The sequence below is a fragment of the Doryrhamphus excisus genome, chromosome 1 (genome assembly GCF_030265055.1).
Source record: "Doryrhamphus excisus isolate RoL2022-K1 chromosome 1, RoL_Dexc_1.0, whole genome shotgun sequence".
Lineage (NCBI taxonomy): Eukaryota > Metazoa > Chordata > Actinopteri > Syngnathiformes > Syngnathidae > Doryrhamphus > Doryrhamphus excisus.
The window spans coordinates 31,635,320-31,650,573 of NC_080466.1; the positions used below are offsets into that span (position 1 = coordinate 31,635,320).

Here is a 15,254-nt window from a genome sequence, read left to right on the forward strand (position 1 = left end):
GCCCTTATTGACTCAGTAATTAAAGTATTTTAAGGTGGAGATGCTGTAATGGCGACCTACGCCGCCATCTGTCCCATCTCGCCTCAGGAAGGGCGCCTGAGATGGACGCTTCTCATCCAGCTGATAAGGCCGAGAAGGCCGCTAGAGAGCTTTGCGCTGTTCAGGTTTGTGTCTGAACCAGTTAATACCTTTAAAGGTGTGCCCCAAGGTTCCTTCCTAGGCCCAATCTTGTTCTCCATCTACAGACATGATGCGGCCAAGTCTATTGGTGCCTCCCGGATACACCTTTATGCTGATGACTAACCCAGCTCTTCTAGGGAAAACACATCAATACCTCAGCAAGTTCTTGCAAGTTCCCCATAACATCGATCACCTGAGATCAATTAGGTATGTTGACTTTTTCACCTCAATGTTTTTTTTGGATTGCATAGAAAAGGTGATATGGTACTACAGTAGTAGTAGTAATTGAAAGTACATTTGTGGTATAAAGCAGTAAAAATAACACCCACTGTAATATTTTATGTAACATCACACATCTGTGACATGAATTTGTCGCATTTTAGGAAATGAAACCACGGATCTGGGTTCTTATTGGTTGAGACCAAATGCTACTGCATGAAGGGGGGGGGGGGGGGGGCTCAGGCTTTCTCGCATTGTTGACCTTTATTGTGAAAAGTGCAGCTTTGCTCTGGGAGCAAACAAAAAGGTGGTCTTTTCCAAACACTTCCTATTTGCAGCTGATAAGGACTGCAGCTGCACGCAGGAGTCAAACATGGCGGAGAAGACCCCGCTCCGTCCATCCAACCTGGTCTTTAAGTCCACTTCCTGCTACATCAACACGGTGTTGGCCTACCTCGTCGGTGCCATCCTGGCCCCCGTTGGTCCTCATGGAACCCCTCCGGTGCCCATGAAGACGGTGTTGATGGGGGGCAGAGAGGACACCAGGTCCTGCACGTCTGCGTGGGATGTCGCCGTGCGCTGCTGGGAGAGCAGTGCATCCTGGGTGGCGAATGGAGAGGAGATGGCGTACATGCAGGGGGCGGATCCTAGCGAGCAGGATAACGACACGTTAGGAAGGGTAAATCCTGATGTGCGTGTGGGCGGGGTCACAGCATGGTTTCGACTCGGTGTACCTGCGCTTTCCACCTCGCTGAAGAACGCCCCCGCCCTCCTTCCTGGCTCGTCCAGGATGTTGAGGGGGTCGTGAATGTCGGCGTAGGTTCCAGGGAAGGCGGAGCGCAGGCTGCCCACGCTGCTGATGACCGACACGTGCTGGTCCACCAGCGGCGTCATGCGCTGGCTGTCCAGGTAGCTGTTGCTATAGTAACCTGAGGCAGGAGGACAGTCATCAGAGTCATATTTCTGGACAGATGAATTTGCCCGTTCGGGGGGGTCTCACCGCTTTGCCCCACCACCGAATATGCTTGGCACTCGCCGCCCGAGTGGTTCAGTCCAAAGCCAAAGCCCTCGGTGGAGTCCAGGATCTGAGCTGCCGTCTGAGCCTCCAGACCCTGATCACCAGGCGGGATAGCATCCGAGCCCGGGCTGTAGCTGGAAGTGGGCCGCAGCGAGGAGGCATAAGGAGTCAGGGAGCAGGCGGCGTTGCTGCTGGAGGAGGAGAAAGGATGGCTGTCGGCGTAGAAGATGTCTTTGGGGGATACGTGGTGCTGGTCGTCGAAGGAGGGGTAGCGAGAAGGAAGGTGGTAGGCCAAGGATGTGGTCTGACACAGAGTCCCGGTCTGATGCCTGAACGTGGAACACAAAAGAAATGAAACTGCAATGGATGTCAGTAATGTAACGCTTGCTTGTCAGCACTAGGGGGGGGGGGGCATAGATCTCCCAGGATGCATTATTCCTTACAATCCCTCCTTTATCGCAGTTGGTAAGTGAATTTCCATGAAGAAGGATTCTTTATTTATAAATTCAATATTTTCATAGTTAGGTCATAGAAATCATGTTTGTGATTTACCATTATTAGAGCCCTCTAGACATATGATAACACCCCTATAGTGACCTCACTCATGTTACCCAATATAGTAATCAGAGAAAATAAGCCATGTAAGACCTGAATAAGCGGTGTTCATGTGTGTTGCATTACATGTTTTCTGGACGCGTGGACAGGAAGTGATGTCGAAGATTCAAAGTTGCGTTTTAGCTGGAGTGTGGCCACAACAGTACCCCCATGTTATTATTATGATTATGACGATTATTATTTTGAGAGAATTCAAACCTGCGATCAAGTCTGGTGTGTGTTGCTAGTGACCCCTAGTGGCCAATGTAGACTACACTTCATCCACGTCCTTTCATCCCATAAACTGCATTTGTATTTTTCAAATTTTTCATCGGCATTTCCATGCTTGAAAATGCTTCAAGAATATGTCAAAGTTCACTGAGACCAGTATTAAGGTTTAAGAATGGCCCAGCCAGAACCCAGACCTAAATCTCATTGGCCATAAGGAGCAGCACACCGCAGGTTATGCTCATCATATTGTTGCTATATGGATATGAACATTATATTGTTGCTATATGGATATGAACATTATATTGTTGCTGTATGGATATGAACATTATATTGTTGCTATATGGATATAAAAAGTGACCTGAGTCCGGGCTGGTAACTGGATGCGGTTCCGGTTGCAGGGAAGTACGTGGAGCAGGGGTACAGGGGTTCCGGGAAGGCGGTGCAGGTACTGGGCTGGGTCATGGAGGTCAGGGTGGAGGGGTAAGAGGAGGAGGATGATGAAGAGCAGGAGGAGTTCAAGGCGGAAGATGTGAGGCCTCTTCCCGCCATGGGTCCCTGGTTGATGACGGAGCCCCGGTGCACCAAGGCTGCCGGAGAGATGGGGGGCGTCATGACGGAGGTGGAAACCTGGGAGAAGTCCATAGGACCACCTGGGGAAGAATCAACCAGGACTCACATTTTTACTTAGACCGGGGCGTCGAAGGTGGGGGAAAAATTGAATGGTGGAGGCTTGATATATTTTGTACATTACAGACGCTAAAAGCAATCTATTATAGGTCAATATATGCTATTATAGGTCAACATATAGGTCAATATATGCTATTATAGGTCAACATATAGGTCAATATATGCTATTATAGGTCAATATATGCTATTATAGGTCAATATATGCTACACTGAACAAAACTACATTTTAACTGTGTGCTATAGCTGACAAAGTTCATGGTGTAATATCTAATAATGCATGACATGAATAATCAATTGACTTTGACAATATTCAGAGGGCCAAAATGGCCCTCGGGCCACACTTGGACACCTCTGATTGAGACATTCTATTGATCTCTTTTTACCTGAACCAGGAAAGACAACAGAATCTGATGTCGGGTAGAGGGCGGAGCTGGTCTCGACTCCTTGCTGCTGATTGGCGGATACAGACATGTAGGCGGGCTGTGCCGGGGACTCGCTCTTCACCGAGTGGTCGACGGCGGCGCTGGCCTTGTTGCGATTGGCTAGAAAGCAGGAACTGGGAGACGCCAGGAAGGCGGCTTTGCTGGCACCTGGAAAAGCAGACACAGTCGGAGTCATCACGCCCAAGTTTTTCGGCCAAATTTTGCCTGGGTTTCCATACACCGCGTGCCCAGTACTGTAGCACTAATCCAGTAATTCAGTTCCCAAACAAAGAACCCTACATGTTGCCAAGTCACTTTAATTGACTGTTAAATAACCTGCCATGGGGCCAAAGACAACAAATATGAGAAACTATTGAATTCAAGAGCAAAACTCAGGGCAAAGTAGGATGGTGTTCCATCCCCTCCCCATCCTATTCTGTCAGTCGTACCTGCTTTCTTCATGTGTTTGTCCAGAAGGTTCTGCAGGTCTTGTTCCTTGTCGTTGTTAAACTGAGTTTCCAGAGCCAACAGGATGTACTCGTCCAGCAGCATCCGGATCAGATGGAAGGAACCTGAAGACGGCCCAGGTAGACGTAGTTATATTTATATAAGTACACAATAAAAATCACTTCTCCTTGTGAAGCTTGAATGTTTCTATCGGATGTCTTTAGTCGGGTCTGTCGGGATTAACAGGAAGTACGTGACAGGTTCTACGGTGCATGAACACAGGACCTTCAGGACCTTGCTGTTCCTGGGTTTGTCCAGCAGGGCGACAGCTGCCGTGCCGGAGCGGCGTCGGAGCTCAGCGGGAGGAAGCGGCCAAATGGTCAGTGTTTATTCACACGGCGTGTTTGAACAGCGAGCGCACGACCCTGAGATAAGACTGTTTAATCAAGCCCAGCCAGGCCATTACTATTTATGATGCTATTGTCCAAATGTGCCGTGTGTGTTTGTGTACGGAAGAGCGACCTTACAAATGATGAATCCTAATACTAATAGCGCTATAATCGCCATGTTGGCTTTCATTAGTGCGGGTGACTGTGTGCCCTTAAAACGGATGCTGCTTCTTTTCTGACCAAAGCTGGAGGCGTTGTTGAGCGTGAGGTTGTGCATGACTCTGGCGCCGAAGAAGCTCCACCTGAGCAGGAACTCCTGAGCTCGCTTCTTCACCGAGCGGCCCGTCTGCTTGCCCGGCTGCTCGCCCGCAAAGAAAACAAAAAAAAAACAAAACAAAGTGAGTGGACTTGCTGGTGTTTGCTGCGTGATTTTGAGGTAAACACCTTGATGACTTTGTGCTCCACCACGGAGTCCAGCCACTCGATGAAGGATTCCACCGTAGCATTCTTCCTCAGCAGCTCCTTCAGCTCCTGGAATACAGCAATGGCGTCGTCTGCGGGAAAACAAGTGGCTTTGTCATGCACTGCAAGAAATGACTCCTTTTTTCTAACAGTCTCCTAACGAGATCAAACTATTTGAACAAACTAATCCTAGTGAAGACCCTGGCAGAGGTAATATTGAACACTGTACTTCCTGTCAGTGAACCACCTTGGTGGAGGTAATACTGAGGACCTGGAGGTAATGGAGGTAATGGTGGGGACTCCATCTAAAACTAACGTAATACTGTATTACGGACTGTAGGAGGAAGGTCATTAGTGAAGACTCCTTGGCAGAGGTAATCAATGACAGGGCGACTCACACTCAGAGTAGGCGTCGTGCTCGTGGTCGATGGCAGCCGTGATGCTGAGCAGGGACTGCAGGCTGATGCTGTGGAGGTCCACGTTGTCGATGTCCAGCACCATGTTGGTCACCACGTTCTGGTCAAAGAGCGCTGGGCGAGCGATCTGAAGCCGCGTCGTCATCAAGAAAAATTGACATGGTTTGCGGGACGTTAACATGTCCGAGTCTGTGCGTCACCTGTGCCAGGTGCAAGAAGGAGGTCTGTCTCTTCAGGGAGGAGACGAAGCGGCGTGCGATGGGGAGCTTCTTGGTTGCAAGGCCTTCAGGAAGGTTCTCCAAGGAGGAGGTCAGCCAGTGCTCCCAGTGCTTGGCAAAGTTGCGGATATCCGCTAAGAGACTAACACAGACATGAACATCACATCTTCTGGAGATGGATCTCAGCAAGTTAGGTCCTGGATGAAGTTTTAGGTTGTAAAAAGCGTCAAATATTGCACATGAAATATGAAAGCAAACCTTTCCGGCATCTCTTGCATCGTGGCAGGAATGAGAATATCAGTCAAAACCTGGAAGGATCCAAATGTTAGTTGCAATGTTCACTCACAAAGTTGGCATGCATGCTTCTCGTGTTGTCTGGAGCAGCTGACCTTGTAGAGAATGGAGTCGCACACACACAAGATGTCCACGACCAGCGTGTTCTCCAACAGGGGCAGCAGGTGGTCGGGCATGCCCTGCCAGAAGTGCAGCAGGAAGTTCTGGATCTGCAAAAAAATATCAAAGCGGACAAGTTAGCCCGGTGGTCCCCACAAGGCGAGAGGCAGCATGGGAAGCTCACCTCGTCAAAGCTGACGTTGATGGCGTTGTCCAGGATGCACTGACAGTGAGTTTTATACATCATGATCAGCGTGTCCACCTGCACACACATCAGGACTTCATGGCTTCCTAATCATCGTCACATCGAGTGTTTTGCTCCACAACCTTCTCTCTGGAGATGTTTCCCTGCAGAAGGAGATGCTGAGCGCTGGGGAATTCTGGCAGCAGCGTTCCTGTTTTAGAGCTCAGGGAATATTTCCTGGTGAACCCCCCCTGTGCAGAACATAGACAAGAAAAACTCTATTGTTTTTTTTTTATTAATGATGATACTATTCATTCATTTTCTACCGCTTATCCTCACGAGGGTGGGGGTGCTGGAGCCTATCCCAGCTGTCTTGGGGCGAGAGGTGGGGTACACCCTGGACTGGTGGCCAGCCAATCACAGGGCACATATAGACAAACAACCATTCACACTCACATTCATACCTATGGACAATTTGGAGTGGCCAATTAACCTAGCATGTTTTTGGAATGTGGGAGGAAACCGGAGTACCCGGAGAAAACCCACGCATGCACGGGTAGAACATGCAAACTCCACACAGAGATGGCCAAGGGTGGAATTGAACTCGGGTCTCCCAGCGGTGTGGCCTGCGCACTACCACTCAACGTCTTATTATTATAATATCATATGATTATGGCTCATTCAACATGTATTTTTATAGATTATATACCATCATCAAAATTTTTGTTTTAGCAAAACTATTCCTTTTAATTCATAAATCCTGTACATTAAAAAAAACACCCCAAATATGTTGCAATGATTTAATCAAACTTGACTTATACATTGCATGAAGATGTTACCTCATTCTTTAGCTTGCTCCCAGAAAATCTGTCAAAGAAGCCAAAGAAAAGGTAATAGAGAATATACTTATAATAAATAAAATACTTGGACATTCCCAATGAGAACAAAAGTGGAGTACCTGGTCAAACCTTTACCAGAATACACAGAGTGGTAGTACGCGCTGCTCTCTTTGATGCCGATGCCATAGTAATGATACCTGCCATATAAGAATATATACAGTATCACCATGTAATACCACGTGCAGCAAATACACACCTTGAAATACAGCAGTGTTTCAACTCACTTGGAATGTCCCCTGGTTCCAAGTCTTCTTGTGGTGAGGAGAGGAAACTTCTGTCGAATGGTCTGAAAGGATAACACAACAAGAGTATGCCATCCCAAAAACAGCTAATGTCACCATCATTGATGTTTTCAACGGGCAGTCAATCTAAAATGAAGATTCAAGAGAGCATATGGAGGACATTCTGGAATGTTTGGTCTCGCAACCTACTTTTCCAAAAGTGGCGGCGCAGGCGGGCTCCAGTTTGACCTTCCTGCAGAAGTCCAGGTAGTGAGCGTAGAGGATGCAGCGAGGAAGACACACCCCCTCACACACAATGTAGTTCTCCTCCAGCCTGGTGACAAACAACAACAGCAGCAATAGTAACCATGACCAGCAGCGGGCGGGGCATTTGATTCTGAAGGCCCTGAGCAGATTACACTGATATGGCAACACATAGACGCTGAAATCTGATTGGACAAAAAAAGTACACTACTGGAAGCACTGCAGTCAAGACTGTTGGAAATACATTTATATCATTTAATGAAATACAATGACAATAAAGGACTATTTGATTCTAAATAGCAGAATTTCAGTTTGAAATCTCGGTCAGTGGCTCTGGTAACGGTACTTCCGATAAAGGTTAGGCCAGCAGAGAATAATTATTAATAATAATTATTTGCCACTCACCACTGAAGTGTGAGTTGTGTCTGTTTCTTCTTGTCTTTGTTCATCTTACTGATGCTCTTCCTGGAGCAAGAGAGGCTGGCCTTGGCACTCGGGTCCAGGTCTTGGTCCTGATCCCGGTCTTCCTCAGAGGATACCAGCTCATTGCTGTCGTCGGCCTCTGGACACCCACACACACACACACACATAGAAAATTATATTTTATCCCATAAAAATATAATTTATTGTTGAGATTCAGCAATGGGATGTGTTGCCATGGTGAGCTAAACACGCATAAATCTGACCTGTCAATCAATCTAAAGGAGGACGACTAGTAGATAATAAAAATGGTGCCTGTACCTGACTTGATGCAAGAGTCATCCTCTTGGTGAAAGCATCCATCGGACTGATTGTCCTCCAAAGTTTTAGTGAAATAGTGACCAGGAAAGAGTCCATCAGTAGCGGAAGCCTCCCTGCTGCGTTTCATGGGCATGGTCACACTCTGCATGGACGAGAGCTGCCACGAGAGAAGCAAATAAGAGTCTGCTCTTTCATCGATGCCGCTTGACGCCCTCAACTCAAGAAGAAAGAAGGCCCGGCATCTTTTCTGGTCAGCTTTATCTGGAGCGTTGCAACCCGGAGGCAGGTGGAAGACGGCCTCGGTGCTGAGCTGTGATAAAGCAGGAAGGATAGTAAACGGCAGGGAGGGCAGGCCGGCCTGATGAAGCCGTCGATGCTGGCTTCATATTTACAGAAGAGCTTCTTAATCATTAACAGGGAGAAAGCCTCATCCATCTGTCCAGCCAGTCAGCTGGCTCTTAGGACTTATGTGCACAATGGAAATGTATGTTTTACACAAGCTAAACTACAGATATTCTCATTTCATATGGATGACATTGCCTCTTTGTGACTTTGACAATTCTTTTTGCTTGCAATTTCAATGAATGGATAATAATAAATTATGTTTAAGTCGTCATTTCATGGCAATAATGAAAATACTGTACACATGAGAAAAACGATGTTGACTGATGTGTCATTAATAAACAGTGCAGCAAAGTCATGTTTTGTGTTGATTAAACTGAACAGTATTTTTTTTTACATAGCTGGAACATAATTTTCATGATTAAACTTGCCTGTTTGACTTTGTTTAATTTAATGTTATCTTTTTGTGTCTTTAAAAAAATACATCTTCTCTTCCGGTCAAAAACACCGCGCTTTGGCAATGACTTCTTGTTTACAAACCCTATCTTAACACAATCAGTAAGATTACGTCTGATTGGCCAAATGTCACCACACAAACCTCGTCAGCCAATCAGAGGGCAGCTCACATGAAAACCAGCAGTGAACCGCTAATTGTTTTTCACGTCTTGTGGCGCCGAAGTAACGAATAAAGTGGTGTTTTTTCGGCGAAAGACATTATAAGACAAAACAGCGTTTGGTGAAGGTGGGAGTTTATTTATAAAGTTCGTCTGAATTTGCTAGGTGACTATCTCTTTTTGTTCTGGCTCTATCTATGCTAGTAGCTAATTTAATGAAACGCCACAGGAAAGTCCAGCATTAAATTTACTAAATGTTGTCAGCCATTCTTCCTATTGTTCCACGTCAATACAGGAACTATTCCAGTTCAGTTTTTTTAATGGAATAACATGTATGTTTATTGTGTATAGCTGGATACAGTACTGTAGTTTACTGGCTGAAGAAGAACAGACGGCTATGGGAAGTTGACTGGCACCATATATACTCTAGTGGGTGTTACTTTGCTTAAACATTTTTTAATTTTAATGTTGACATTAACACTGATCAAAAGCTGTTATTTTTCATTTAACGTGTGTTTCAGGTTGTGTGGAGTGTGAACATCCCTAAGGTGGCAGCCATGCAGTCAGTGTTGAACTCTGAACTACACAAGTAAGTCAGTCTGGTAAAAATGTGTACATTTTTCAAGCAAGCTTTTACTAGATTGTAAAATGCTAATATTTTGTAATTTCTTGTAAAAGGGATAATCTAGCAAACAACAGTCTAGTCACGAGACTACCTGTTACGTGCAAATCCTCTTATTTCCGCGACTCAATGGCTTCAGTTTGACAGCTTGACACAAGCTACACCAATCCTTGTCAGCGTGTTTGATCTCTTCCTTATCTGACCTAATACTAGTATGTATGTACTATATATCTATAGATATGGATACAAATACAAGTCAGTCATGGTTATAAGCATAATCTGTAAAATAAAGAAAAAATATTCACATCTATCTACAGGTGTCAGGATTCAAGTCAATGTCGAGTAGATCTTAAGTTGTCTCACTTGGACTGGAACCCTGAAGCGACCCTGATCTACTTCCAAGGACAGTACCTGACCATCTATGAGCTTGACTATCACATCTTGCAGCAGGAGATCGAGAACACACCAAAGATCAATGCTGAGGTGGACATTGGAAAGTTTTGCCTGGTAGAAGACCCCAACACAGCCCGCTGGTACAGAGGAAGGGTTGAGGGCTGTAAAGATGGCGTGTTTGACGTGTTCCTCATAGATCAAGGCAATGTCATGAGTGTGGACGCGGCTCACATGTCCGCATGCTCAGATGATTTCCTCACGTTGCCTCCGAAGATAGTTTGTGGCTTTCTAGCAAACGTGTTGGCGCTCCACAGTTACTCTGACCGTGGCGTGGTGAAGTACCTCTCGAGCCTGATTGGGAGAAACATCACAGGTTACGTTCAAGCTCTTTTGCCTCACCAGGTCCTCCTGCTGGAAGTCCCGGATGTCAACAACGAGCTTGTTAAGCACGGCTTTGGAAAGCACATGGACAGAGACACCTTCCTTCTTTTGGTGGAGCTTCTCATTGAGGCGCCACTGAAACAAAACATTGACGAGTTTAGCAGACAGGAACTTTGCTACAAATCATCTGCACTGCAGGTCTATGAGCAAATGTTGTCCTTTTGTGGGCCCAGGATGGCTTGTGGTAGTCGGGCTGAAGTTAGAGTAACGGCTGCTGTCAGCTCAGGACTTTTTTACTGCCAGGTTGCCTGCATGGGAACTTATCTTCGTGATGTGTCAAAGAAGTTGGCCGCAGTGTGCGAGAATGGAAACAAAGGAGACCGTCAGAAGAATCAAGAAAACCTGGGTCTTCTGTGCTCAGTGAAGAGCAAAAATGGAAAGTGGTACAGAGGCTTTGTGCAGTTACTGGCGGTCAGCTCACTAGCGCGAGTGTTCTTCATTGACTATGGATTCTCTGAGAGTGTTCAACTTCACAATGTCCAGAAGTTGCCGCCTGATTTCTACTCCATCCCGATCATGGCCTTCCCGTGCTCGCTTTCTGCTCTGGCGGCTATGAAGGAGGAGGTCAAAGGTAAGCAGTTAGGATTCCTCAAGGAAGGCCTGCTGGGGAAACTGTTAGAAGTGAAGATTGACAGTTTTGACGAAGAGCACCATCTCTACTTCATCACAGTGGTTGCTTCTGCACAAATTGTAACAAACGATCCTGGCCAACGACTCCCCCCAATAAAAGCTGAGTCATGCTTAGCTGCAGAAAAGGTGGGCCCCCAGGCCTTCCCCTGTTTTTACAAGACTGTCATAGGCCGTGAGCTTGTTAAAACTCTGAAAGAGGAGGAGTTGCAGCTGGATTCTGCGTTTGAGGGCTACCTGGAGCTGGCGCTAAGTCCAAGTAACTTCTGGATTCGAACACAGAAACGGAATAATGAGTTTCAGGAAATGATGAAGAAAATATTGGAACACTTCCGTCACGTGGCACTGGATGAGGACATTCTGTTGAACCCCGAACCAGGCACGCTGTGCTGTGCATTGTATGAAGCGGACATGCATTTCTACCGTGCCGTGGTCACTGACAGACTTCAACACGGAGCCCAAGTTCTCTTCATCGACTTTGGCAACACGGAGAGAGTCCCTTACGGACTGATCAAGAAGATTCCACAGACATTTGCCAGCATATCGGCATTTGCCCTCTGTTGTACTCTTGTCAACGTTATACCTTTGGATGATGTTTGGACCTGCTCCAACTCTGACTTCTTCAGAGAGGCCATCTCCAACAAAGCCCTGCTCATCCGCCTTGTCCACATAACGCAACACAAATGTGTGGTGGAGCTCCACGAGATGGGAGGTGGAAACAGTCGGAGTATTAGCGAGCTCCTCGTTTCTGCCAAACAAGCTGAATACTGGAGAAACATTCCCGTAGAACCTGTGGTGGAAATCAACACCCGAGCTCAGCAGAACATCTCCAATGAGCCACCGGAGCAAAGTCTGGCGACAGAAGACAATTTTCAAGAGTCCTTTATCTACTCATCGTTTGGTTTAACCTCCAACAGCGAGGTACATGTCCACGTTACCCATGTTAGCAGTAAGTGGGACATCTACTGTCAGCTTGAACGCAACACGGAAGTCCTCAATGACCTTGAGGTGAAGATCTCAGAGGAACGCGAGAAAGTGAAGCATGTCGGTATGGAAGATGTTGCAAAGAAAGTGTGCCTGGCCAAGTACTTGGATGGAAAGTGGTACAGAGGTTTGGTCCACTCTTCTCTCTCTCCTCTGCATTTCAGTGTCTTCTTTGTCGATTATGGAAACTCGTGTATTTCTGAGAAAAGCCACGTGGTGTCCATTCCCACAGACTGTGAGCATTTGTTGTCCACCCCCGTTCAAGCTTTGAGGTTCAACCTTATCGGCGTGTCCAGGAAGGTGTTCTTCATGGAGGTGAAGAAATGGCTGGATGGGGCGGTCCTCAACAAGCAGCTGAGAGCCGTCATAGTGAGGTCATGTGATGATGCCTCATTTGACGTGGAGCTCTTTGACGGAGATCTAAACATCAATGGCAAAGTGACGGAGCTCATTAACAGCCTTTCATCCGACCCAAAGTCAGTCTTGACTTTCAGCCAAACTTACGCCAACAAAGACCACAAAGAAAGAGGATCCACGTTGGTCAAGTGGAAGAACTTTCCCAAAAAGAAGGCTTACTCTTACTGGATGTTTAACAAACAGCGAGGTTTTAATGCCAAGATGGCATCCCAGCGAAGGAAGGACCACGTTGATGTGAGCGCTAAGAAGCACAAGACAAAACATCAAACTGCAAAGACAACCGCTACTAGAAGCACTTATCTAGCAAAGCCTCAAAAAGACCCCGAAGCCCCTCAGGTACAAAACCAAACTCCAAGGTCGGATGATGAAACAGAAGCACTTCGAGCGAACGTACGCCCTCAACTGTCATGTCTGCCAAAGAGAAAGGAGGTAGCAGGTTCCAGCATGACATGTTTCGCTACACACGTCAACTCGGTCAAGGACTTCTTCCTTCAGCTCTCAGACGATGAAGCTGCCATCTTGAAATTGGTGGAAGAAATGAACTCCAACCTTCTTTCCTTGAGGGCGGCACTTTCTGTGAGAATCGCCGACCTCGTTCTGGCTCGGTATGACGAGGACGGATCCGTGTACCGCGCAGTGGTGACGGCTCGTGAGGGCAACTCCCGTTTCAAAGTGGACTTCCTGGACTATGGGAACTCTGGAGTTGTTGAGAAGGAGAAGATCTTCAGGTTTTCTCAGGAGTTTCTGTCTCAGCCGCCGTTCAGCATTCGGTGTTCCCTGAGGGACTCCAGCCTTTACCACAGCGATGCTTCTTTCACCGATGCCATTATGGAGATACCACTCAGGGTTCATTTTGTCCAAAAACATGAACGTCACTGGGAAGTGGACGTGGAGGTTCTCAACCAAGCAGAATCCTGGATGAAAGTGGATGCTCATACTGCACATTCCTCTTACCATGAAGCCAAAGTCAAGTGTGACATCACAGAGACAAGTTCACCTCAGACTCTGGCCTTTGCTCCGGTCTCCCTGGACAAAGAATACTCGGGCTTTGCCGCTGCAGTGACCACGCCCTCAGACTTTTGTGTTGTCCTCAAGGACTCTCTCCCGCTGATGAACCAGGTGACCATCATGTTGGAGGAGCTCTCAGAGGAGCCGCCACTTCTTCCCAAACGTTCCCTCATGCCTGGCAACAGCTGCTTGTTTCAGTTTGACCTCAACACCAAGTGGTGCCTCGCAGAAATTGTCCAGGTGGACCCCTCTGTGGTCCTGAACCTAGTGGACTACGGCCTCCGTGTACATGTACCCTATGAAGACTGCATCAGCTTGAGGAGCCTTCCAGATGCTCTAATGAACCTCCGAAAGAGGGTGTACCCCTGCTGCCTGCGGGGGGTGACACCGGCTGGAGGGGACTGCCAGTGGAGCCAGGAGGGATCGGTCTACTTCCAGGAGTGTTTGGACCAGAACTTTTATGTTGTCTTTCGAGAAGGACTGTCAAACTGGGTGGTGGATATTCTGGTAGATGGCGTCCATGTTGCCAAACGGCTGGTGGACGCCGGACTGGCCAAGTACACGGATGCCGGACTGGCCAAGTACACGGATGCCGGACTGGCCAAGGACAGGGACGCCGGACTGGCCAAGGGCACGGACGCCGGACTGGCCAAGGGCACGGACGCCGGACTGGCCAAGGGCACGGACGCCGGCTACAGGTATTATCACCCTCAGATGATCCACATTTTGAAACTAATATTCATACACAAAACGTGACTGAAGTGTGATGCATTCAGGTTCCCTGGGCCAATTTCCAGTTCACCCCAGAGCCCCAGCATGCAGGAAGAAGACAGCCTAGAGGTTTCTGAGCAGGACTCTGCAGGAGGTTCTGATGGGGCCAAGACGCCACCGAGTGAGGAGGTGTCCAGCAGCCAATGTAAGAAAGTACTTTGAATGGTTTCTATCCACTCGGCCAAGGTGAGCCTTTGTCCTTTTAGTCCTCCGAGGTCCACACGATATGTTCACTAATCATTTGTCTCCTCAGGTGTTCTCATGTGACAGCGGCGGCGAGGGTCACCAGGGTCGCGGGTATGCCGGAGCCTATCCCAGTTGACTTGGGCCGAGAGGTGGGGTCCACCCTGGACTGGTCACCAGCCAATCACCGGGCACGTATGTGTACTGGGTCTCATACCAGCATAATGAAAAATGACATTTGGCTTTTAGAGCCACGTTTTAGCGATGGACATTCAGTACTTTCACTCGTTTTTCCAAGATGTTATGGAATATGTAAATCATATTTAAATCAGGAAACAGAAAAAAACAAAACAAAGATGAAGGTTGTGAATGTTTTTTTTTTTCCACATGACGTTGACTTTTGTTTGGTGTTAATTTGGCATGTAAAAACGCGTCAAAGGTGTGTGCTCAAACATCAGCATTCATAATAAAGATAATGATCAGTCAACCTTTAAATATCAATATGTTTATCTAACATTACATTTTAAACATGCAAAAATGTGGAATTAATCTTATGACAACACTTACAATGTCTACCATGTCTCCTTGGATGGCTGTGTCTTCCAGCACAATACGCCTGCTCCGGTCTTCAGGTAAAAAACACTGACGGCAAACCAACATCTTGAGTCTTTGTAGCAAAATTGAGAGCTAGAATATGGCTTTATAATATAGCTATAATATAGCTCTATGATATAGCTTGGTTAATACCCAGGTTCATTATGTCAATGCAAACCCAATCTATGCGGCGTTTGTCTGAGGAAAATAAAGCTACAGTACGTGCAAGCCGGCTAATACTAGCTAACAAAATAAAAGCATACCCGCTTAACT

The 15,254-nt window shown here is 47.0% G+C and overlaps 2 protein-coding genes and 1 long non-coding RNA gene across 6 annotated transcripts; 2 read left to right on the plus strand and 1 right to left on the minus strand.

Moving 5' to 3' along the window:
- LOC131139965 (uncharacterized) lies at positions 1-4,930 on the plus strand. The gene is made up of 4 exons (XR_009132330.1): positions 1-164; positions 246-387; positions 3,322-4,177; positions 4,433-4,930. It is a non-coding gene; the product is annotated as an uncharacterized LOC131139965 (long non-coding RNA).
- On the minus strand, positions 811-8,543 carry rfx6 (regulatory factor X, 6). Its single transcript, XM_058089893.1, has 20 exons — positions 7,986-8,543; positions 7,650-7,806; positions 7,191-7,314; positions 6,984-7,045; positions 6,819-6,896; positions 6,700-6,727; positions 6,004-6,111; positions 5,861-5,938; positions 5,673-5,786; positions 5,542-5,591; positions 5,266-5,425; positions 5,048-5,192; positions 4,632-4,741; positions 4,428-4,545; positions 3,801-3,923; positions 3,313-3,519; positions 2,601-2,892; positions 1,400-1,746; positions 1,134-1,328; positions 811-1,046 (listed from the first exon to the last, which is right to left on the minus strand). The coding sequence occupies exons 1-20, from the start codon at positions 8,131-8,133 to the stop codon at positions 886-888; spliced, it is 2,805 nt and encodes a 934-aa protein (XP_057945876.1). The 5' UTR covers positions 8,134-8,543; the 3' UTR covers positions 811-885.
- A 392-nt stretch (positions 8,544-8,935) lies between these two features.
- tdrd15 (tudor domain containing 15) lies at positions 8,936-14,764 on the plus strand. Of its 4 annotated transcripts, none has more exons than XM_058064220.1 (6): positions 8,936-9,069; positions 9,293-9,370; positions 9,463-9,530; positions 9,881-14,131; positions 14,210-14,349; positions 14,458-14,764. In XM_058064220.1, the coding sequence occupies exons 3-6, from the start codon at positions 9,499-9,501 to the stop codon at positions 14,469-14,471; spliced, it is 4,437 nt and encodes a 1,478-aa protein (XP_057920203.1). In that variant the 5' UTR covers positions 8,936-9,069; positions 9,293-9,370; positions 9,463-9,498; the 3' UTR covers positions 14,472-14,764. The 4 variants fall into 4 exon arrangements, with proteins under 4 accessions (XP_057920203.1, XP_057920212.1, XP_057920219.1 ...); XM_058064229.1 differs by having other exon boundaries at positions 8,954-9,107; XM_058064236.1 differs by lacking the exon at positions 9,293-9,370 and having other exon boundaries at positions 8,954-9,107.
- Positions 14,765-15,254: the final 490 nt, after the last annotated feature.

Excerpts from the sequence above, each read along its gene's own strand:
- rfx6 (XM_058089893.1), bottom strand. The coding sequence starts at position 8,133 with ATGCAGAGTGTGACCATGCCCATGAAACGCAGCAGGGAGGCTTCCGCT. Across the intron at positions 5,426-5,541 it reads ATGCAAGAGATGCCGGAAAG|TCTCTTAGCGGATATCCGCA; the intron begins GTTTGCTTTCAT and ends TGTCTGTGTTAG. Across the intron at positions 1,747-2,600 it reads AGTTACCAGCCCGGACTCAG|GCATCAGACCGGGACTCTGT; the intron begins GTCACTTTTTAT and ends TTCCACGTTCAG.
- tdrd15 (XM_058064220.1), top strand. The coding sequence starts at position 9,499 with ATGCAGTCAGTGTTGAACTCTGAACTACACAA. Across the intron at positions 9,531-9,880 it reads TTGAACTCTGAACTACACAA|GTGTCAGGATTCAAGTCAAT; the intron begins GTAAGTCAGTCT and ends ATCTATCTACAG. Across the intron at positions 14,132-14,209 it reads GGCACGGACGCCGGCTACAG|GTTCCCTGGGCCAATTTCCA; the intron begins GTATTATCACCC and ends TGATGCATTCAG.